Below are 22,098 nucleotides of genomic sequence, written 5' to 3'. Positions count from 1 at the left end.
GGTTGAGGGTCTGACTTCGACTCGGGTCATGATCTCACTGCTCGTGAGTTTGACCCCCGAGTTGGGCTTTGTGCTGACGGCTCGGAGCCTGGAGCCTGCTTCGGATTCTGTGTCTCCCTCTCTCTCTGCACCTCCCCTGCTCGCTCTCTGTCTCTCTGTCTCTCTCAAATATAAAATAAAACATTAAAAAAAAAAACATACTTCATCCCCCTTCTCTTTCCCTGCTTGCTCTCCTCTATGGTGCTTTTCATCCTCTACCATGATACGTAATTCACTTACTTGTCTGTTGTGCTGATTGACATATCCTCAGTACCATAGGCCTCACATGCAGCTTAATCAATATGTCCTAAGTGAGTGAATTTAATGACATTCCTCCCACACAATGTCCCTTCTGTAGAGAGGAAAGTCCCACTGCCTGGGAAGAAAGGGTACACCCGTGGTGGCTCGAGAAAGTTCCCTTTGAATTAATCTAAATCTAGTGGGTGTGGGTTTTGAAGTTCCCTCCTAAGATAAGGTAACGTTTGTATTTATATTAAATATGTATGATTTGGAAGCTCCTGTTTCACTAGGTTGATCTCTGTTCTTTCAGACCTTAAATATACCCCCTGACACATAGACGCGTTCAACAGATATGGGCCGAGGTGAGCCAAATCACGTTGATTGACGTCACGTCCTTCGCTGGAGCCAAGCGAAGCCACGTATTTTGGTTGGCTGTTTTTCAGTCTTGTCTGGTAGCCTTTCTCTGCACTTCATTTCATTTCATGATTTCATTTCATTTCATTTTATTCCACGTGCTTTCAAAATCTCAGGGCTACTGTTAGAAGGATTCAAGGAAAAGGAAACTAATATTTTAAATCAACAAAAATCTTGCCTGCTGCTCGTATTCATCTTCTGGGTTATTTCAGATTCAGGAATTTGAAGGCGCTCTCTTAGAATGTGTGGTAGGAATTCGCTCTGCACCCTCGAGTCCCAAAGGGCAGGGTTTCAAATTCTACAGAAACTAGATCCCAATGATAATAAGACTCGTTCTATGTTCCTAGGGAGGAATGGCCCAGAAGTATTTCTCACCCAGTGGTGCCCAAATCTGGTTCCCTGCCACGCTTGGGAGGTATACAGCTCTAGGAGTCATTTCCAGAAGCCCATGGTGGCCGCAATACCAGGGGGCCATTGGCACAGAGCCCCTCCCCCTTACCCCCACCCTCCCAGCTTTGGAAGCCTCCTTAGTGAAACTGTGAACCTTTCTTTACACTCCATGTCTGCAGAGCCCATCTGTGAGGGGTGAGCATACCAAGAAGCGCACTTCCCAAGGTGGTGAGCACAGAGGACAGAACGATAGCAAATTGGCCATTGGCTCCAGCTGGACCTACAAAGATGCCTAAGATTTCGTCAGGTAGGTAAAGGCAATAGAAAGGGCTCTCCAGACTGGGATAACTCTGTAAAATATTTTCATTGATTTCCAATTGTGATTGATTAGAGAGCCACCTGAAGTAACAAAATTTTAGAACAACAGAAAAAATTGTAAACAAAATATTTGGTCCTTAACAAGTCCTTACGTTAACAAAGGGCTGCAATCAGTGTCTCTGGAATTACTTTAATGCATAGGTAAAAATGATTTTAAATTTGCAATATGCACATATGAAAACATTTCAACAGGGCATGATGTATATATATTCTACTTTTTGTTAATTTTATTATTCTTAAAAAAATTTTTTTTATGTTTATTTACTAGAGAGAGAGAAAGAGAGAGCACAAGCGGGGGAGGGACAGAGACGGAGAGGGAGACACAGACTCCGAAACAGGTTCCAGGCTCGGAGTTGTCAGCATAGAGCCAACGTGGGCCCCAGGAACCGTGAGAACATGACCAGAGCCGAAGTCAGACACTTAACCAACTGATTCATTATTGCTGATTCATATCAAGTTCATGAGTTGGATCCTTCCATCCAATAAGGTAGCTAACATCCACACTCCTTTACCTTCCAAATAAAATTCATGGCACAATTCCAATGTGCAGACACAGTATTCACCTTCTGACCCACTCTTTTTTGGATATATATGACAGAAAAAACGGGCCTCCTGCTACACGATTTCTTCTCAAAGACGAACTGAGGCAGGTTTGTAAAGCATCTGGACGTGCACACACTCATTCTTTGTGTTACACTGTCAGTGCAAACCCAGCAATGGATTCTGACAACTATTGGAAAAGAGGAAAATTCCCTTCTCTTCCCTATTGTAGGATTGGGGGTGCTTCCTGGCCCTCGGCGGGGACGATCTCGAAAAGAGAGATGGTTGCAGTTTCTGGCAGGGAGCAGGACTGTCCTGTTATTTCAGAATTGCCAGCTTGGGTGATTACACTTGTTGGGAAATGATTGCATGGTAGTTCTTATCTTCAGGGTGGCTGAAAAATGAGAGGAGGTCAAGGTTTTGCAATAGCTAAGAGGGGTTTCTGAGGAGTTCTTATCATGTGTAAGGATTTGGACAGCTGGGAAATGTTTGGCCTGGGGAGGTTCTGTGATGTGTGTTTGGGGAGGGAAGTTGGAAGCATATCAGTTGCTGCAAACGTCTGGGAAGGAGGCTTTTCTATCAAAAAGGTCAGAACAGCTGGGAGGGCAAATCCAGAATGTTGCAACAGGTCTTAGGGTGCGGACTTGGTGTTTCCCACCAATGGCAGAGTTGCAACAGCTGGGAAGACCCAGAGTGGGGATTTTAAGGAGGAAAATAAACCAAGACCGAGTAGGGGGACAGGTGCCCGCAGTGTGGCTCAGCCTGCCTTGCACAGCGTCTGTTTTTGACATTGGCGGTGATTCCGGCCTTTCCTCTCCAGCGAGTTCTCAGTGCCAAGTTGCCTGCCATCCCTCCGAGGGCCCTCCCTGGTGCTCTCATTTTCCTCCAGGAACTTATGTCTGTAAATTGCCAATTCCCGTCTTTTGCAATAATCCTGCAGGACCAGTTTAGTTTGTTAAAAATTTTAAAACACCTATAAACAACACTTGTTGGAAGATGATGCACATATTAAAAATAACTATTAGAGATGTAAATTACGTATAGCAGGACTTCATGATATGTGGGAAAGTTTTGTGTAGATAGGATTTGGGGCAATCAAACCACATTTAAATTTCACTTTAAGGGGCGCCTGGGTGGCTCAGTCTGTTAAGCGTCCGACTTCGGCTCCGGGCATGATCAAACCGTGAGTTCGAGCCCCGCGTCAGGCTCTGTGCTGACAGCTCAGAGCCTGGAGCCTGCTTCGGATTCTGTGTCCCCCTCTCTCTCTGCCCCTCCCCAGCTCACATTCTCTCTCCCTCTTAAAAATAAATAAACTTTAAAAAACTGTTTAAATTTCACTTTAAGAGTCTGTTACCTAGTTCAAAAGGTGTACAATGCGTGTTAGCACTGTGCTAGGGCTAAAGCAAATAGTTCTTTAAATGCAAACACCCATCAGTCCTATTTAATACAATTTTTAAGTTTGAATATTTTTAATCATTTATAATGACTATAATGAAACTCATAAAAGTGAATGCATTCATATAATGAAATTCATAAAAGTGAATAGAACAAGTATATAGTGTAATAATTAATTACTATAAAGCAAACACCTATGTAACCACCACTGGGAACTGTATCTGAACATCAGAAGCCCCCTATGGCCCCCTCTCCTTTCCAAATGTAACAATTATCCTCGATTACTCTGACTTCTAATGCTGTTTAGTTTTTCTCCTGTCTAAACTTTATATATATCAAATCAGATCGTTCACACTTTTTTGTATCTGGCTTCTTACACTCCGCATTATGTGAGTGAGATTCGTTAGTGCTGTATTTATCTGCAGGTCATTCATTTTCTGGACTGAAAGAGTACAACATAAATTCCAAAATGAACTTACCCACTTTACCATTTTGACACTTAGCTTATTTCCTGTTTTGAACCCATACAAAATTGCTGTCGCATGCATGGGTACATGCACAGAAATGCATGGTGCACGCAGAGCTGTAGGCTGAAGTCATATCTGAGAGGAAGCATTTAATAGTTGGCATGTGACCTGCCGTTTTCTCTTTCCTGGAAACCATGTGTCCCAGGTGGCATAGTTACAAGACACAAGCAGATCGCATCCCTGAGTCACCATTTGGAAGGGAGCTGCCTTGGAGAACCACTAGGTCTGCAGCGGACTTTGCATGACCCCAAAATAGCTCCTAAGTTTCTAGACATTAAGATTTTGAGTTTATTATCACTGCTGTACAGCCTAGCTAATATCTGATCAGTAGAAACAATACATTTTATTTTCAGATATATTTCTTTTTTTTTTTTTTAATGTTTTTATTTATTTCTAAGACAGAGAGAGACAGAGCATGAGTGGGGAAGGGGCAGAGAGAGGAGACACAACATCCGAAGCAGGCTCCAGGTTCTGAGCTGTCAGCACAGAGCCCGACGTGGGGCTTGAACTCACAAGCTGTGAGATCATGACCTGAGCCGAAGTCGGTCGCTCAACTGACTGAGCCATCCAGGCGCCCCTCAGATATATTTCTTACAATCAAAGTTAACGATTGATTTTCACATCTGAAAATTTCATCCTGCCGATGGGAGCCCTTAATTTATTCTTTCTAGTTACCAACAGGGTGATGGCAAGTGACAAAAGGACATCTGGAAACAGGGGCACCTAAACCAACATGTTGAAACACGTCCGTGACCCCTTACCATAATACTAGCTGATGGAAGAGTTAAGGGGTCTGTGATTACGGACAAGGACCTACTTGTGGACCAGCTGATGGTTTGATGCCGTTTATATGATTCCCCCCTCCTTTTCCAGTGGGAAATGCCAAGATTATTTTCCTTGTCAGTTTTTTTTCCCTATGATGGCATACCCGGTGGGAAAAGAGAGACTAAGGGTATGGCCAGGGCTCAGTTAGGAAAACAGCCACTGCAGGGTACAGAGGCTAAGAAGAGGAGATTTCATGAATTTGGGAGTTACTAGAGAGCTTCTAACTGGTGTAGAGCTTGAGAGAAAACCCAGTAGCCATGCAGATGTGGCCATGAAAGGGGAGCTTGAGAAGTGAGTGTGGGAGCTCTAGCCTCTGGGGGGGGCAGTGACAGGGGGTGGGCTCGAGGCTGCTGTAAGCATGGGGAGGTGGGCACAGAGCGGGAGGAGAGTGCAGGCGTGCCGGGCCCCTCTGTGTGTGTCTGCCATCATGCTTGGCCATACGACCCTCTCCTACTACCCTGCCACCTTCCAAATCCCCGGGGAGCTCCTTTTATTGGACATCTTGAGCCTGCAACTGCGCGGAGAAGGATGTTCTGAGAAACGCAGTCCCAGCCTCAAGGGGAAGCAGCAGTGTCCTGTTGGCGACAGACAACACAACTCAGAATCTTCAGTTTACAAGAAGTAATTTTCTAACTGGTGGACTCTTATAGGCCATTTTAAAATTAAGGCACTGCTGAAGAAAAGATACGAGGTTAGTTTGTCCAAGGCAAAGAGTTAAGGCTTGAAGAAAGAATAAACACACGGAAGGGAGCCTGGGTGGCTCAGTCAGTGGAGCGTCCGACTTCAGCTCAGGTCGTGATCTTGCAGTACGTGAGTTCGAGCCCCACATTGGGCTCACTGCTGTCAGCCCGTCAGTGCAGAGCCTGCTTTGGATCCTCTTTCCCCCTCTCTCTGCCCCTCCCTCACTTGCGCTCTCCCCCCTCAAAATAAATAATTAAAAACAAACAAACAAGAGTAAACACACATAGCTATGTGCCCTGTTAACATGACAGATCCAGAAACACTGCACTTCTGATTTGGTTATCTGCTGTTATTTATTTATTAGAGATGGGTAAATGGTGAAATATTATATAAATAGCAGAAAAAACACCTTTGTATTGAAACTGATGATGGATCCTGGCAAGAGATATATTAATTAAAAAATTATGGTAGCTTACTTCTTGAATATGTGAAAAGATAGAAAAGTGAAAGATACACGGTGAAGATTCCCTTAGGACGGCTATTTACTATATTGGTAAACAAGTTATAAATTCACGATAATTAGTAGATTTCAAAATTATATAATCTTTGCCAGTGGAACAGGTAGAAGAACTTTTTGGAAAAAAATACTAGAAAATGTGTTGGAGTTCAAGAGTTTGGTGAAGCAAAGCACAGGTACGTCAATGTCAGGGGGTCAGGGAACACTTCCTGGAGGAAGTGACGTCTCAGCTGAGACCTGTGTCATAAACAGGGATAAGTCAGAGAAAGAAGGGGGAAAGGGGTGCAGGCTCCTGGCCTGGGTGTGTCGGGCAATGGTGGGACTCTGGAAGAGTGGGAAGAAGGGTTTGGGGTGGGGTGGAAGATGTTCACACCTGAGCTGGAGGGCCAAACAGGGATGAGATTTTTTTTTTTTTAATGTTTTATTTATTTTTGAGACAGAGAGAGACAGAGTATGAGCAGGGGAGGGGAAGAGAGAGAGGGAGACACAGAATCCGAACCAGGCTCTAGGCTCTGAGCTGTCAGCACAGAGCCAGACGTGGGGCTCGACCTCGCAAACCGCGAGATCATGACCCGAGCGGAAGTCGGACGCCCAAGTGACTAAGCCACCCAGGCGCCCCAGGGATGAGATCTTAAGAATGGAAATCCTGTGGGGCATCTGAGCGGCCCAGTTGGTTGAGCAGCTGACTTCAGCTCAGGTCATGATCTCACGGTTCTTGAGTTTGAGCCCCACATCAGGGTCTCTGCTGTCCATGCAAAGCCTACTTCAGATCCTCTGCCCCCCTCTCTCTGCCCCTCCCCCACCCACTTATGCTGTCTCTCAAGAATAAAATAAAAACATTAAAAAAAAAAAAAGAGTGGAAATTCTGTGCTCAGGCAATTGCCAGCATTTCCCATATTTCCTACCCTCAAGACCCAGTGGAGACATTGAATCAATTGTGCGGTCATGGTGAAGTCAAATTGGGATACGGGAGGGGTAATGCATTCTTAAAAGAGAGCAAAGAAATGGTCTTTCCTAGTCATTGCTTCAAGACACAGATTTGATTGTGTAACCGAAGTAATAGAAATAGTAGTCTATTATTTGCCCCACGTGATTCTGAGTGTGGGGTGTAGGGATAAACAAAATAAAGTCCTTGCGAGAGGAAACAGACAGAAAATACATTTAAAAAGTATCATTCGGTTTGGACCCACATACTTGGAAGGCAGGGCCTGACCTCAGTTGGCTTTCTGGTGCTCCAGGCCGCTTCTCCACTTTTCATCTGGAATGACATACCACACCGTGAAGCGTGGAGCCTGCTCTCCTGAGTCACCAGCATCAGATTCTTATAAATAGGGGGAGAAGTCGCTCTGGGTATTTTTGATAAGGCTGCAGTTTATTAAGCTGAATCGAGAAAGAGGGGGCGAAATGAGTGGGGATGTGACAATATTCAACCTAGTAGGGGACAGCATAAAAAAAGGAGTGCAACTAAAAAGGTTCCACACAGCAAAGAAAACCATCAACCAAATGAAAAAGTAATTTATTGAAGGAGAGAAAGTAGTTGAGTCATCTGTGCAATAAGGGGCTAATACCCAAAATATATAAACAACGCATAGAAACTCAACAGCAAAAAAACTCTCAAACAATCCGATGAAAAAATGGGCAGGAGATCTAAACAGACATATTCCCGAAAACATATGGATGGCCAACAGGTACGTGATAAGATGCTTACTAGCATTAATCATCAGGGAAATGCAAATCAAAACCACCATGAGATACCGCTTCACACCTGTTAGAATAGCTGTAATGGAAAAGACGCGAAAGAACGAGTGTTGCTAAGGATTTGGAGAAAAGGGAACCCTGGGTACATTGCTTGGTGGGAACGTAAATTGGTGCAGTCTTTATGGAGACAGTATGGAGTTTCTCCAAAAAATTAAAAATAGAACCACCATATGATCCAGCAATCTTACCTCTGAGAACTTATCCAAGGAAAGTGAAAACATTAGTTCAAAAAGGTATCTGCACCTCCCTAGGCATCACAACATTGTTATTATTTTAAATATGAAATTTGTTGTCAAATTGGTTTCCATACAACACCCAGTGCTCATCCCAACAGGTGCCCTCCTCAATGCCCATCACCCACCCTCCGCTCCCTCCCACCCACCCCCTCCATCAACCCTCAGTTTGTTGCAACATTATTTTTAATGGAGACATGGAAACAACTTAGGTGTCCTTCAATGGATGAATGGATAAAGAAAATGTATTATATATACACGCACAATGGAATATTATTCAGCCACAAAAAAAAAGAATGAAATCTTGCCATCTGTGAAAACATGGGTGGGCTTTGAGAGCATTTTGATAAGTGAAATAAGTCAAATGGAGTAAGACAAATATTGTATGATCTCATATGTGAAATCGAAACCAACCAACCAACCAACCAACCAACCAACCAACCAAATCAACCAAACAAAAACCAAATAAGCTCACAGATGCAGAGAGCAAATTGGTGGTTGCAAGAGGTGGGAGGTGGTGGGGGTGGGAGAAATGGGTGAATTTTTTTTTCAGTTTAAATAAATTGAACAAAACTTTTTTTTTAATTATTTATTTATTTTATTTTATTTTTATTTTTTAATATATGAAATTTACTGTCAAATTGGTTTCCATACAACACCCAGTGCTCATCCCAAAAGGTGCCCTCCTCAATACCCATCACCCACCCTGCCCTCCCTCCCACCCCCCATCAACCCTCAGTTTGTTCTCAGTTTTTTACAGTCTCTTGAACAAAACTTTTTAAAAAGGGAGTAAAGCAGGAGTCAAAGGCTATAGGATACAAAAATTAACATATGGCCAGATGTAGGGGGTAAAGCAAAATTTTGTACAGCCTAAAAGCTTATCAAATTTGGGGGCCTTCTTTAAGAGAAAAATATCAATTAGACGATTAGGTACAAAAATAAATATTCAGGGGCACCTGGGTGTCTCAGTCGGTTAAGCGTCCGACTTGGGCTCAGGTCATGATCTCACAGTTCATGAGTTCGAGCCCTGCATCAGGCTCTGTGCTGAAAGCATGGAGAGCCTGGAACCTGCTTCAGATTCTGTCTCCCCCTCTCTCTCCCCCTCCCCACTCACGGTCTGTCTCTCTCTCCCCCTCAAAAATAAATAAACATTAAAAAAATATTCATTTAAAATGAGAAATGCATCACAACAAGCTATAAAACTTAAAAGGCCAACAAATACCATAAACATCAAGAAAAACCTGCAAGAAAACATTTTAATAAGCTGCCTGACACACCGCTCCATAATACTATTTTTCAACCTTCTTTTACCAGCATATCCTTTTCCTCCAGTATAGTTGACAATTAAAAATTGCGCACATTTAAGGTATACAATTTGATAATTTAATACCTATATACGCAGTGAAATACTCACCCCAGTCAAGGCAATTAACATTACCCATCACCTCACAGAGTTACCTTTGTGTGTGGGTGGTGAGAAATTTAAGATCTGCCCTCTTAGCAAATTTCAAGTAGGACGATACAATGTTGTTAACTATAGTCCCATTGCTGCACATTAGATCTCCAGAACTTACTTATCTTGTGTAACTGAAGCTTTGTGTCCCTTGAATAGAATCTCCCCATGGCCCCATAGCTGCATAGTCTCAGCACTGAAATGTATAGGATCATTGAATCACTATATTGTACATCTGAAACTAATATTACACCGGATGTTAACTAACTGGGATGTAAGTAAGAACTTGGAAAAACCAAGAGCTTAGGCTCTGGAGCTAGACTATTTGGGTTTGGATCTTGTCGCTGCCACTTTACAGCTTGTGGAACCTGGGCATTTCTAAAATATCTCTGAGCCTGAGATTTTCTCATCTGTAGAATGGGTATAAGTCACGTGAAGATTAAACAAATGAGTTCAGGCAGAGTGCTTCCAACAGTGTCTGGCACATAAAGGCTCAATATTTATTAGCTCCTGCTGTTATTGTTATTGTTGTCGCTGTTGTAGCGCCAGTATTTATGTGAATAGTATGTGACGCTTTTTAAACCACCTGTAAACCCCGAGAAGCCTTTGCATCCAGACTAGAACTGGGCTTCCCTGTTTTCTGCGTGGACTGTTGACTAAACGTAGGAGGAAGAAGTCAGAGACAAATGGGACTCCCCGCCCCCCATTATATTAATGTTTCCAAATAACATTTACGCAAAAGAAGAAATTGAATCTACAAATTATTTTGCTGGTTCATGGCATGCCCAACGAGCAATAGCGCTGGACCTGACATCATTTTGTTCCCAAACGATTGGAGCACAAATGATCTTAGAAGAAAAATCACGCGATGGGCTGTAGCGAAGACTTTAAAAAGTTGCCTTTTAATTCAGCCTCCTGCGGGCGTGTCCCCAAGACACTTCATTTCCCCCTTGGGTGAAGCACTGTGGCCAGCAAGGGGCCCCCACGGCACAGGCTGCGGCCGGGAAGGGGAGGCGGGGAGCCAGGGGAACCGGAGGAAGCTCAGGCTTCCCCGCCCGCGTGGGCGCAACAAGGCGGAACCGCTTCGGTCACTCCGGCGGTGGTGTCAGTCTCGGCCGCCGGGGGTGGGCGGAGGCTGCCTTCCGCTACCCGTCGCCTCCGGGCCACGCGCCCCGGAGTGGGTGTTCAGGGTCCACCCCCAGAGCGGGCGGCAGCCGCGCCCCCTGCAGCGAGGGTCCGTTCGGCCCGGAGCCGGCGACCGCGCTCCTCACCCGCCCGGCGTAGCACCGCCTCTGGCCCGGGTGCAGGGGCCCGGCGCGCAGGCGGGGGGCGCTGTGGCCTCGGCGCGGGGACAGAGCGGCCGGGCCGGACCCGCCTCTTTCCCCTCCCCTCCCGCCCCCCACGCGTCGTGTCGCCGGGAAGCCGGGAGGAGACAGAGCGCTCGGGCTCCACGGCGCTCGGCCGGCCCGCAGTCCTCTGACCGCGCGGAGCGGAGCCAGGTGGCGCCGCCCGAGCCCAGAGCCGCGACCCACCCCGGCCGCCTTTGTCTGGGAGCGTGTGGCCTGGAACCGCCGCTCTCGGGGGCCGGGCACGCGCCCACCGCGGTCGGTGACAGCTCGTCCCTCTCGGAGGGCTCCGGGACCGAGGGGCGGGCGGGCCGGGCCCTGCTCGCTCGCGCCTGCACGCCCGAGCGCGCGCACCGATGCCCCCGCAGCAGGGGGACCCCGCATTCCCGGGCCGTTGCGAGGCGCCGCCCGTTCCGCCGCGCCGGGAGCGCGGGGCGCGCGGGGGGCGCGGGCCCGGGGCGCCGGGGGGCCGGGGGCGCGCGGGCGGTGCCGAGGGGCGCGGCGTCAAGTGCGTGCTCGTCGGCGACGGCGCCGTGGGCAAGACGAGCCTGGTGGTGAGCTACACCACCAACGGCTACCCCACCGAGTACATCCCCACCGCCTTCGACAACTTCTCGGGTGAGCGGGGACGGGGGCGCGGGGCCGCGGTCTGCGGTGCCGATGGCCCCGGTGCCGCGGTGGGTGGGGGGGGGGCGGGGAGGGCGGCGCGAGGGTCGCGGGGCGGGGGGGGGGGGCACCGACGGGGCTGCGGGGCCGGGCGGGCTCCAGCTGGGAAGCCGACCAGGCGCGGAGCGCAGGGCATTTCCCGAGCCTCGGGGACCCGGCGAGCGCGGAGCCTCCAGAGGCAATGGGGAACCCTAAAGCCGGAGCCTGGCGGAGGGGGCGGGGTACGGGGGACAGAGCCTACGCGAAAAGAAATGGTCGGGCAATTTAGTAGCAGACGAGCGAGTATCAGTCAGGTCGAGTTCAGGTTGCCTGGTCAGTTTGCTGCGTAGGAAAGTTGCGTCAGGTCGACGTTGCTGGCGCCGCTGCCGAGTTTCAGTGGGAAGGTGACGCGCAGGTGGCCCTACCTGTGGCCCGGAGAGTCGGTCCTTTCCTTTTGGCGGTTCCCGTGACAATGGGCGTCTCCGCTTTAAAGAGCCAGAAAATACTCGCTTTGGTGAAAACGGCACTGGTAAAGGCTTAGGTCCGGATTAAACCTGGAGAGTAAACCCAATTTCTTCGGAGTCCCTCTCCCCTGGCCCCACTGCCCCTACTTCCATCTCCCTCATTGGCTGTGTTTCTGATGTCTTAGTATCTTTTCAGTTATCTCTAAGCTATTTACAGCTCTTAAGTATGGTATGCTGGGTTTTAGTTTGGTGGAAACAAAGATAAAGGGGTTTTCGGGGATTTTTTTTTTTTTTTGAAATTCACAAAAACGTGAAAATCCACAGAGGCTAGTGTGAAACACTCCCTCTTGCTCTTCAAGGAAAAAAAAAAAAAAAAAAAAAAAAGAAATGTTTCTTGACCTCGTAGTCCCAATGGCAAGGGGTTGGGTACCCTAGATGAAAGTGTGCCACACCTAATGGGTTTCCCACCTAAACAGTTTTGGGTTTTTTTTCCCCCCTTTCCTCCTCCCAGCTGATCAGTGTAAACATTAAAAGAACTGGGAAAGTTGTACTGAGACAAACTTGGGTGCTTAATTCAAATAGAAACCTCAAGCTGTGCCCTGAGGCAGGCCCCTGCCCAGTCCCCATGCCAGTGGAAAGGTGGACAGGCTTTCTTCTCTTTTTTAATCCTCTCTTTGAGCCGACAGGGTGAGATGAGTAGGGCCCGCTTCCATAAACAGGACAATGCAGGCAGCCTGTGTTTGCTCGTGTTCTCAAAACAAGCTACAATTTTCTGATAAACCATGAAGTCTTGGAACAGATCCCAAGGGAAAACAGAATTATTTGTGAGGCTTCCCACTGAGTTAAAACGGCAAGGTTGGTTCCCATTTACCCCCTAGTGTTGCTTTTAGGTTTTTTGAAACTAGTGTGACGGGCAAATAAATCTTCCGGGGCTGGGAGAAGAGTGCAGGCCCTTCTGGGGTGCCATCCGATGGCTCAGGGGTTTGCGGCCTCATCCCGGGCAGTGCAGTGAGGTGCCAGCCCAAGAGGGTTGTATACAAAAGTGCCTGCATGGGGGCCTCCTTGTTTTATTTTTATTTTTTTTATTTAAAAAAAATTTTTTTTTAATGTTTATTTATTTTTGAGACAGAGAGAGACAGAGCATGAGCAGGGGAGGGGCAGAGAGAAAGGGAGACACAGAATCTGAAACAGGCTCCAGGCTCCCAGCCATCAGCACAGAGCCATCAGCACAGAGCCCGACGCAGGGCTCGAACTCACGAACTGTGAGATCATGACCTGAGCCGAAGTCAGACGCTTAACTGACTGAGCCACCCAAGGGCCTCCTTGTTTTAGACCAGTCTTTAATTCATTAGGGGACCCAGAATAACTGAAGGGTTTGGAGGGAGAATGGTAGTTGCAGCTAAAACGATGTTTTTCCTGAAAGGGGTTAAAGGACATCCCCCCCTGATCATTGTTTTCATCTTGTTTTTAAGCGGTGGTTTCTGTGGACGGACGGCCTGTGAGACTCCAGCTCTGTGACACTGCCGGGCAGGTTAGTGTATCATCGCTGCTCAGTGGTGGGAAGGGAACCAGCCTTTGAAAAGCCTCAGAATACCCTCCTTGCATAAACGGGGTCATTCTAAAGCCTCACGAAGTAGACCCACCCCTGAGAGGGTGACGGGGAGGGGGATAAAAACCGGGTTTGGCTCAGCTTCGAGTGGGCAGGACGGGGACAACAGGGTGAAGAACAGTTCTCTTCTCACAGGCGTTTCTGACCTTATTTACTCTCTGGTGTTTATTAAAAATTATCACTGATGCTCTGTGATCATTTCTCAAAGTTAGTTGGCGATGTAATCATTTCATTAGAAGTCAACCAGCCACGTATTAAAGAAATTTGCTCAAGAGAAAGATGGAGTTTTGGGGCACCGGGGTGGCTCTGTCCGTTAAGCGTCGGACTTCGGCTCAGGTCATAGTCTCGTGGTCTGTGAGTTCGAGCCCTGCGTCGGGCTCTGTGCTGACACTTCAGAGCCTGGAGCTTGCTTTGGATTCTGTGTCTCCCTCTCTCTCTGACCCTCCCCTGCTCATGCTCTGTCTCTCTCTGTCTCAAAAATAATAAATAAATAAATAAATAAATAAATAAATAAATAAGAAAAAGATGGAGTTTCCTAAGCCGTGGTTTGACTCGCTAGGGCCACCTTTGTTCCCTGAGGCAGATGCAGGGGTCAAAGCTGTCCTGCACCAGAGTCATGAATGAACCTGGACTTAGTCTTTCCAAATCGTGGGAAGGTTAGGCACTTGGATCGGACACCCAGGGAGCGATGGGGATTCAGGTGTTTCCCGACGAGCTCCAGGGACTCATCATCACCCGTCCTCCCTTGGCATGGCGCTCGTCACCGAGGTCTCCTTGTTCCCTGTGAGAACCCAGGGTGCTGTCTCTTGAGTTGGTCAAAGTGACAGTTAACAAACATGTAGTCCTTCCTGTACTTTGTTAGAGCAAATGCTGAGGGGCACTTTGTAGGCCCGTAAAAGGGCCCACTTCACTTTCTGAGGTATCGTCACGTGACCTTCCGTGTTTAAGAAGTTGGCCTTCCAGTATTCTCTAGTGCCTCGTCCCAGCCAGGACTTCCAAACTGCTTACCTAGCCTGGGGACAGCAAGTTCAAACCTCCAGGTGATACAGGCCTGAGCAGCTCTGGTCTCCAGCTCAACGCTGGTTTGGCGGGGGCCACAGTGGCGGGAGTGGTAGCCTGGCCTCTTCTTTCTCTCCTCATCCTTCCCCTTCAGCTGCAGCAGGGAAAATCAAACGCCGTGTGTAGTCTGTGCAAAAGAGAGCGCAAAGAACACCGCCGTTGCAATGTTTCATCTTTCTGGACGCCCTCCTCGTATTTATAGCGAACGCTGTATGGCTTTGCATAAAACGGGAATATTTTTCCTACTCCGTGTCTGATTTTCTGACCTTCCAGGTGAGGTCAGAGGAGCACATCGATAAATATAGGCATCCCTGCTAAAGCAGGAAGGAGCAGCTTAACGGCCCGAGAAGGCACAGTTACTGGAGACCCCTGGTGGGGGGGCCTGGGAGCAAGGAGCTCAGTGCACATCCCTGCCCACTGATGGGGCTCTCCTGTTACATGTTGGTTCTTGCCGCAGACACGGCTTCCTAAGTTGGGGTTCTGCCTGCATGGTGCCTGCCACATAATAGGGCTGAGTCGCGGTTTTGCATGGAGACAGACAAAGGAGAGCTAGGTCTTGGGGAAGTGCTAACTGAAGTCCTGGGCCTGCCCCTCACAAGACTTTACAGTCTGTAGGGAAGACAGACCAGTGAGGAGAACTTGTGGAAAGAAACCAGTGAAGTTCCATAAGGCGGTAGGCAACGTGGGCTCGGGGTGCAAGACAGGTGGGTCTGGGGAGAAAACCTCTGAGCAGTTTTGGAAGAGGCATAGGAGTCTCATTGGGACCGCTTTGTGGAAACGATCCTGAATTATTGAGGCGGGGTTTGATTTGTCGTAGTATGGTCTGTCTGAAAGTGGGGGAAGCACGAGGATAATTTTGGAGACGTTTTCATGAAGAAATTGTTTAACTAGGGAAATAGAAGGATTTTGGTGCAAGTTGGTACGTTTTGGTTTATTTGGAAATTGTTTTTTTTTTTTTTTTCTTGCTCTCCCAGTGATGTTTTCGTTGAGATGGACTGTATTTCCTTTTTTTTTTTAAAATTTATTTTTGAAGGAGAGAGAGAGAGAGAGAGAGAGAGAGAGAGAGAGAGAGACAGAGCATGAGCAGGGGAGGAGCAGAGAGAGGGAGACACAGAATTTGAAGCAGGCTCCAGGCTGTCAGCACAGAGCCTGATGCAGGGCTCGAACCCACGAACCGTGAGATCAGGACCTGATCCGAAGTCGGTTGCTCAACCGACTGAGCCACCCAGGCGCCCCTGGACTGTATTTCTTAAATGACGTATTGGTTAGTAACGCATACCTTATTATGTAACGGAGGAGGTGACCATCTAAAGACGTGTAGAAAACTAACTTCAAAAACTATTTATGAAACCTACACGGTTGGTAAGATAAAGTCCTTTTTCCCCTACACCCCAGGTGTCATTTGGGACTTATTTGGACTCACAGCAAAGCCGGTCCAAGTGGTAGTTCTTTTCCAACTTCCTTAGTTAATCCAGATCTGATAAACTGCCTTTTAAGGGACTCGATTTGACACCTGCTGTATTTCCCTGATGTTGACTCAACCAGTGGAACCCCCCCTGCCCCCACCCCTTGAGGCAGTCCTCACAGTAGCCTTATGACTCGTGTCACGTCTGAGTCCCAACCCAGGGAAACGTGAGCACAGATAGCCCTAACCTGGGGCCCAAATACCCTGGTTTCATATGGAAGCTCGGAGCAAGAATGTGGCTCTCCTTGGCTGCATGAGGAACTAGAAATCGCTTTTTGTGCCTTCGGGTCTTCCTGTCAGGGAGGTAGGTGAGCATATAAGGCCTTACGAGGAGCTCTTAACACTGGACTCACAGTCTTACTTGAGTGAGAATAGATCGGAGACTGAGGGCTCTGCAAAACATACCTTTGGCAGAAGAGAAAGGACTGTCACTGAAATAGGAGTAGTTCGCGGTGGCATTACCAGGAGAAGCTGAAAGTTCTTCAGCCTTTTGACCCGTGAGGCACTTAGAAAAATCTCTATGGTACCAAAAAAAAAAAAAAAAAATCAGGTTGCAGCTTGACCAACGTTACTGTTGAGCTGCCTGTCCGGCCCGCCCCGCCCCTGACGGAATTCTGTACGTCTTCCGACCCGGCAGGTGCATGCCAGTCACTGGGCCTCAGCACACGTTTCCTTGGGGGTGCGTTCCACTGGTCTCGTCCCCCATGTGCACATTGCATTTATTTCAGCAAATATCTAAGGTTTCTGGGCAGGCCGTGAGGAGGAGGGTTTCATTTCTGCTCGGCTCCCGGAGCCCCTTAGCCAGACTCCCCGGAGGTCTGGGGAGCCAGATTTCCAAAGGCCTGTCCCAGGGCCCAGCCCCTGTGCTTGTCTTTCTTTTTATTGGAAACGCAAGCCCAGATTCCAGGCCCCGGCCGAGGGTGACTGCCTTCTCACAGTGAGGTGCAGCTGCCTGAGGGAGCTGCCTTTACGTGGGGCTCAGTCTTGTGCTTTTGCTTTGAGGCCTCCGAGAACAGAAGGAATGTTTTATTACGAGGTCTTCAGAGCGAGGCCGTAGTCTACCTGGTCGGGTTTCTGCGTTTATTCCTGCACACAAAGTTGGCACTAAGGAAGCTAAGTTGTTCTTTTTATACCATCGTTTGTAGAAGACACGTGGCAGTGACGTTCCGAAATGCCAGATTTATTCCTGAGCATTGTAGCCGGCTGGCTTCGATATTGTTGGTTGTTGCCCTACAACTGAAATATGGAGCTTCAAATGAAGGAAAAAAAAAAACAGATCTAGGTTTTCTTTACATCTGCAGAAAGGCTGCAGATACGGAATAATGTGCATGTCAGTAATGAAAACCTGGATGACATTTCACTTTTTCTTGCCACTGGGAAGTGGTCTGTTATAGTCCACTCGCAGATGGCTGGCGCCCACCGACAGAAATTTTATTTTATCTATTTTTTACTGTTTTTAACGTTTATTTATTTATTTTTTTTCATGATCGCTACACCCAGTGGGGGACTTGAACTCACGACCTTGAGATCGAGAGTCCTATATGTCTTCCGACCTGAGGCAGCCAGGGGCCCCCACTGATAGAAATTAAAAAAAAAAAAAAAATTTAATGTTTATTTCTGAGAGAGAGAGAGAGAGAGACAGAGTGCGAGCAGGGGAGGGTCAGAGAGAGAGGGAGACACGAATCCGAGGCAGGCTCCAGTCTCTGAACTGTCAGCACAGAGCCCGACGCCGGGCTTGAACCCACAAACCGTGAGATCATGACCTGAGCCGAAGTCAGACGCTTAACTGACTGAGCCACTCAGGCGCCCCAGAAATTCTAAATAGGAATCAGATGATGTAAATATTTTCCTATGAGAGAGGTGAGTGAAAGCTTTCAGTTAGCTGAATATGGGACTCCAGGAGACTATAAAGAAATGCTGATTGGAGGCAGACATCTCTGCAAGGGCTGAGGCCAGGTCTGTCTGTTCCCAGTGAATCCCCTGGCCCTGCCCGGGGCCCGGTGTCCAGCATGCATCTCTGTGAAGTGGGTGACTATTGCAGATATTCAGCATGATGCTTGGTTTCTATAATGAATTAGAATTATTCCATCCAATTCTCTATATTTTAAGAGTAGGGTGGGTATACCCTTTCTCTGGTCATTTATCTTCCCAAAGCACCGTGCGAGGAGGCCCCTGGTATTTGCAGGGGGAAAAAAAAAAGGCTAAAGGAAGTAAGAAAAGGAAGAAAGGAGGGAGAAAAAGAGATAAAGCAAGAAGGAGGTACATCAAGCAAGAACGAGAATGTGTTAACCAGTGTTGTAAGTGATTTGCCAGTGAGAGTGGCCTATGAGAGGTCTCAGCTCCAATTCTGGGTCTGTCCTTGTGTCTGATTAAAATTCTTCCCTGCACTGTGTGTGCCCTGAGTGTGTACAGGTACAGATAGGTGAGGCGGGCGTCGCTCACAGCTGTCATGGGGACAGGCAAGCCTGGATTCTTTTTTTTTTTTTTTTAACTTTATTTATTTTGAGAGAGACAGAGGCAGCGGCTGGGGGAGGGACAGAGAGAGAGGGAGAGAGAGAGAATCCCAAGCAGGCTCCACTGTGTAAGCACAGAGCCCGACAAGGGGCTTGAATCCCCAAAACCGTGAGATCATGACCTGAGCCGAAACCGAGTGGGACGGGTAACCGACTGAGCCATCCAGGCACCCTAAGGGCAGGGCTGGATTCTTGAAGACAGGAGCTGTGTTAGACCAGGGCTCACTGGGGTCAGCTTGGAGACCTGGGGATCAGTGTGGATGCTGTCTAAGTTTTGGAAGAGTGGCTAAGTACCACAGTTGAGAGAGTAAGTCTGGGTTACTCTGGGCTGAAGGCTAGATGAAGTCAATTTTATTTCTAAAATTCACCCGATGTAAGTACTTTTTCTGTGGTGAGTTGCAAGTGGGTCATGAGTGTTGATGAAAACACCGAACACTTTGGGCAGATTGCATGGGGCTGGGCGTGTGGGCCCCACTTAGGGAAGCAGCAGGATTGCTTTCCGAGGCCCTGGCAGTGGGCTTGCTATAACCCTTTCCGAGGAAAAAATTGGTAAGGGGGTCTTTTTGCTAATGAGAATGGATTTAAAAAATAACTTTCGGGTGCCTTGATTGGTTGCAGGATGAGTTTGACAAACTCAGGCCCCTCTGCTACACCAACACGGACATCTTTCTTCTGTGCTTCAGTGTGGTGAGCCCCTCATCCTTCCAGAACGTCAGTGAGAAGTGGGTGCCCGAGATCCGATGCCACTGTCCCAAAGCCCCCATCGTCCTCGTTGGAACTCAGTCGGATCTCAGAGAAGACGTCAAAGTCCTCATTGAGCTGGACAAATGCAAAGAGAAGCCGGTGCCTGAAGAGGCAGCTAAGCTGTGCGCCGAGGAGATCAAAGCCGCCTCCTACATCGAGTGTTCGGCCTTGACTCAGAAAAACCTCAAAGAGGTCTTTGACGCGGCCATTGTCGCCGGCATCCAGTACTCAGACACTCAGCAACAGCCAAAGAAGCGCAAAAGCAGGACTCCTGACAAAATGAAAAACCTCTCCAAGTCCTGGTGGAAAAAGTACTGCTGTGTCGTATGATGTTGGCAAGAAACCCGGAAAAGGCAGTTTTTAGATGAAGCCGATATTAGAAGCTATATTAGCTGACGTGACTCCTTTTATTGTGTAGAACCTGGATAGGAAACGCGTGTGTATGCGTATAACAGGTGGAGCTCTCAGTTTATGTATTCTTTCTTGCCTTCGACGTTTTTGTTTGTTTCAGCTTAGGGACCAGCCAATTATGCAAGATATTTCTGAAGGGAGTTGAGCAATGTTCCCAACTCTGGAAAAGGAGAGCTCCGAGACCTCGGGATTAATTTATATCTGATATGAAAGAGACCCGCTCGGATGTGGGTGTCAAGGATGCAACTTGGCCGCGTTATGATGCGCAGAAGGACCAACGGCCAAATGGTGTGGTCAACCCTCCCTTGATGAAGGGCTACTCGATGCAAGGACGTTCCGTACGCGGGCCGGCCAGGGAGCACCCGTCAGAATTGCGTTTAAACGTCCACACTTAAATCGTCCCGCCTGCAGGGAAGTGAACATTCTTGAAGGGCCTGCAGCAAATGTTTGTAGGAGACAAAATGACCTTTATTTCCCTTAAGTCAGCCAAAATGCGCACACACACACACACACACACACGCACACGCACATGCGCACGTACGTACGGCTATATTTGCTGCTGATTCAGACTTTTAAACGGTTAATGGGGAAAAGCACGGCCACGAAAAAACAGATATGAGGGAAGCTCAGGTTCCTGCTTTTGTTACTTTTTTGAACAGCTCTCTTTTTGATGATACCCTACTCAGAGATGGGATTTTAACTACGTCTCGACACGTCTTTGAGGCCACCTGAAAACCAAACGTGAACATCTCTTGAAACCTGTTTTAAAATGGGTGTCTCTTGAAACCCGTTACGACAACCAGTGAAGTCCACACATGCCTTTCAGGGACCTGGCAGCAGGGCCCGGCGCTGTGTGTCACCGGGCTCGTGGGGCTGGTCTGCTGCGGCTGGCCGGGGGGGGGGGGGGGCGGTGGGGTGGGGGGTGGGGGGGTGGACCACAGCCCCCTCACGAAGCTGCATCCTTCCTGTGGGACAGCCAGAAAACCATATGCTTGTGAAACGTTTGTGTTCTTCAAGGTGGCAGAATTTTTAGAGCTTAGTCCTCTGGAGAAAACAAGTGCCGTATCAGAAGAATAGTTTTCCTTTGTGATGGCAGTGCTTCCGAAGTGCCAAAAAAGGTAGCCTGACGCGTTGAATTATCACGTCCGGCTGCCGTGGGTGACACAGACTCACCAAGGTCGGCTCAAAAACTAGGGATAAGCTCTGCAGAGCCAGCGGAGAGAAGCGTCTCCTCTTTCCGTGGGTCTTGCGTTGTCTTTTTTATATTCAAAAAAACTAATTTGTGTTTTTCTATGGAAGAAATCAAAGGTTGGGACGGGGTTTCTTTCACCTCTGTTGGCAAATCAAATTAACGGGTTTCCTTGTTTGAAAATGAAAACACATGGGTTGTTTGCTATTTATTTTTGCATCCGTTGGAAATTGATAATCCGCTGTTTCCTGAAGCATTTAGTTCTAACCTGAGGGAATAACGTTACTTCGTTGTGAAAATGCTCCAGACAGACTTCCCGAAAAGCAGTCTTGCCTGCCTGGTCCACCTATCTGTGAGAATAGCTTTCCGGGCTGGGCTCCACCCGCCCTGCTGTGCAGACCAGGTGGGAGAGGTGGTAGAATTATTTGGGGAGTCATTCTAAACGGGGTTTTTGTATTTAAACAAATGTCATGGAGTGCAATGCAAATTAATTTTTAAGTCGGAACACAAAACTTGGAAGAAATTTTATGCATGTGATAGCATATGGGGCAGCTCTTGGCCCCCCTGGAGAGGCCACTGGCACCCTCTGCCTTGGAGGGCCACTGGTTGAAAGCTGTTGGTGAAACGCGCCTGTGTGGCCCGGTTCTGAAAGCTTTACGCCAGCGCTTTATTTCTAACCCAACTTGATACAACCTGTACCGTTAGCGCTAAAAAATCTCGAGGGTTGACCTTTAAACACCACCATTTTTCATATGTTGCTGCGTTTTATAGAATAGTAAAGGTACGATTGATTGTACTTAATGCTTTCCTCCATTCTTGTTTCTTTGTGTGACTTGGGCAGAAACGTTTTTAAAAGTACGGCTTGAGGTAAACGTAAAGTTGATCCACTTCGAAGCTTACCCATCGTTAAACTTGCAGCTTGGTATCGCAGAGGAGATTTTATGAGTCGTGCTTTAAGAAGATGCCACCTTCGCTTAACTCCCACGGTGTAGGCCAGTTATGATTTAAAAATACAATATACTTCCCAAGTGTGTTCTCTTTTTTACCACGTATGTGGAAGCGAACCTTTTGTAATGTCGTTCTCTGTGTTTGGCAGACTTCAGAGAAACCACGCAGCTATCACCCAAGCCAAAATGAAGGCAGAGTCTTCTCCCCGACTGTCGTAACCTGGTGCCTTACCAAGTTGTGCTTCTCTCTTTTTCAAGCGTAAATGATGTTGAGCAGAACGCTGTCCTTGAAAATGCTATAAACGAGGTGGTATGA

At 47.8% G+C, this 22,098-nt stretch overlaps 1 protein-coding gene across 1 annotated transcript; it reads left to right on the top strand.

The window, feature by feature from the left end:
- Positions 1–10,819: 10,819 nt before the first annotated feature.
- On the top strand, positions 10,820–20,536 carry RHOU (ras homolog family member U). Its single transcript, XM_042908680.1, has 3 exons — positions 10,820–11,354; positions 13,318–13,376; positions 19,110–20,536. The coding sequence occupies exons 1-3, from the start codon at positions 11,093–11,095 to the stop codon at positions 19,563–19,565; spliced, it is 777 nt and encodes a 258-aa protein (XP_042764614.1). The 5' UTR covers positions 10,820–11,092; the 3' UTR covers positions 19,566–20,536.
- The last annotated feature ends 1,562 nt before the right edge of the window (positions 20,537–22,098 follow it).

This window comes from Panthera leo, chromosome D2 (assembly GCF_018350215.1).
Source record: "Panthera leo isolate Ple1 chromosome D2, P.leo_Ple1_pat1.1, whole genome shotgun sequence".
Classification (NCBI taxonomy): domain Eukaryota; kingdom Metazoa; phylum Chordata; class Mammalia; order Carnivora; family Felidae; genus Panthera; species Panthera leo.
Note: the sequence above shows the minus strand (reverse complement) of the source record. Positions and strands in the feature narration are given on the sequence as shown.

What these genes read in the sequence shown, in the direction of transcription:
- RHOU (XM_042908680.1), top strand. Translation starts at nt 11,093, where the DNA reads ATGCCCCCGCAGCAGGGGGACCCCGCATTCCCGGGCCGTTGCGAGGCG. An exon ending in CGCCTTCGACAACTTCTCGG is followed by an intron (nt 11,355 to 13,317) that starts GTGAGCGGGGAC and finishes CTTGTTTTTAAG; the next exon opens with CGGTGGTTTCTGTGGACGGA. An exon ending in TCTGTGACACTGCCGGGCAG is followed by an intron (nt 13,377 to 19,109) that starts GTTAGTGTATCA and finishes GATTGGTTGCAG; the next exon opens with GATGAGTTTGACAAACTCAG.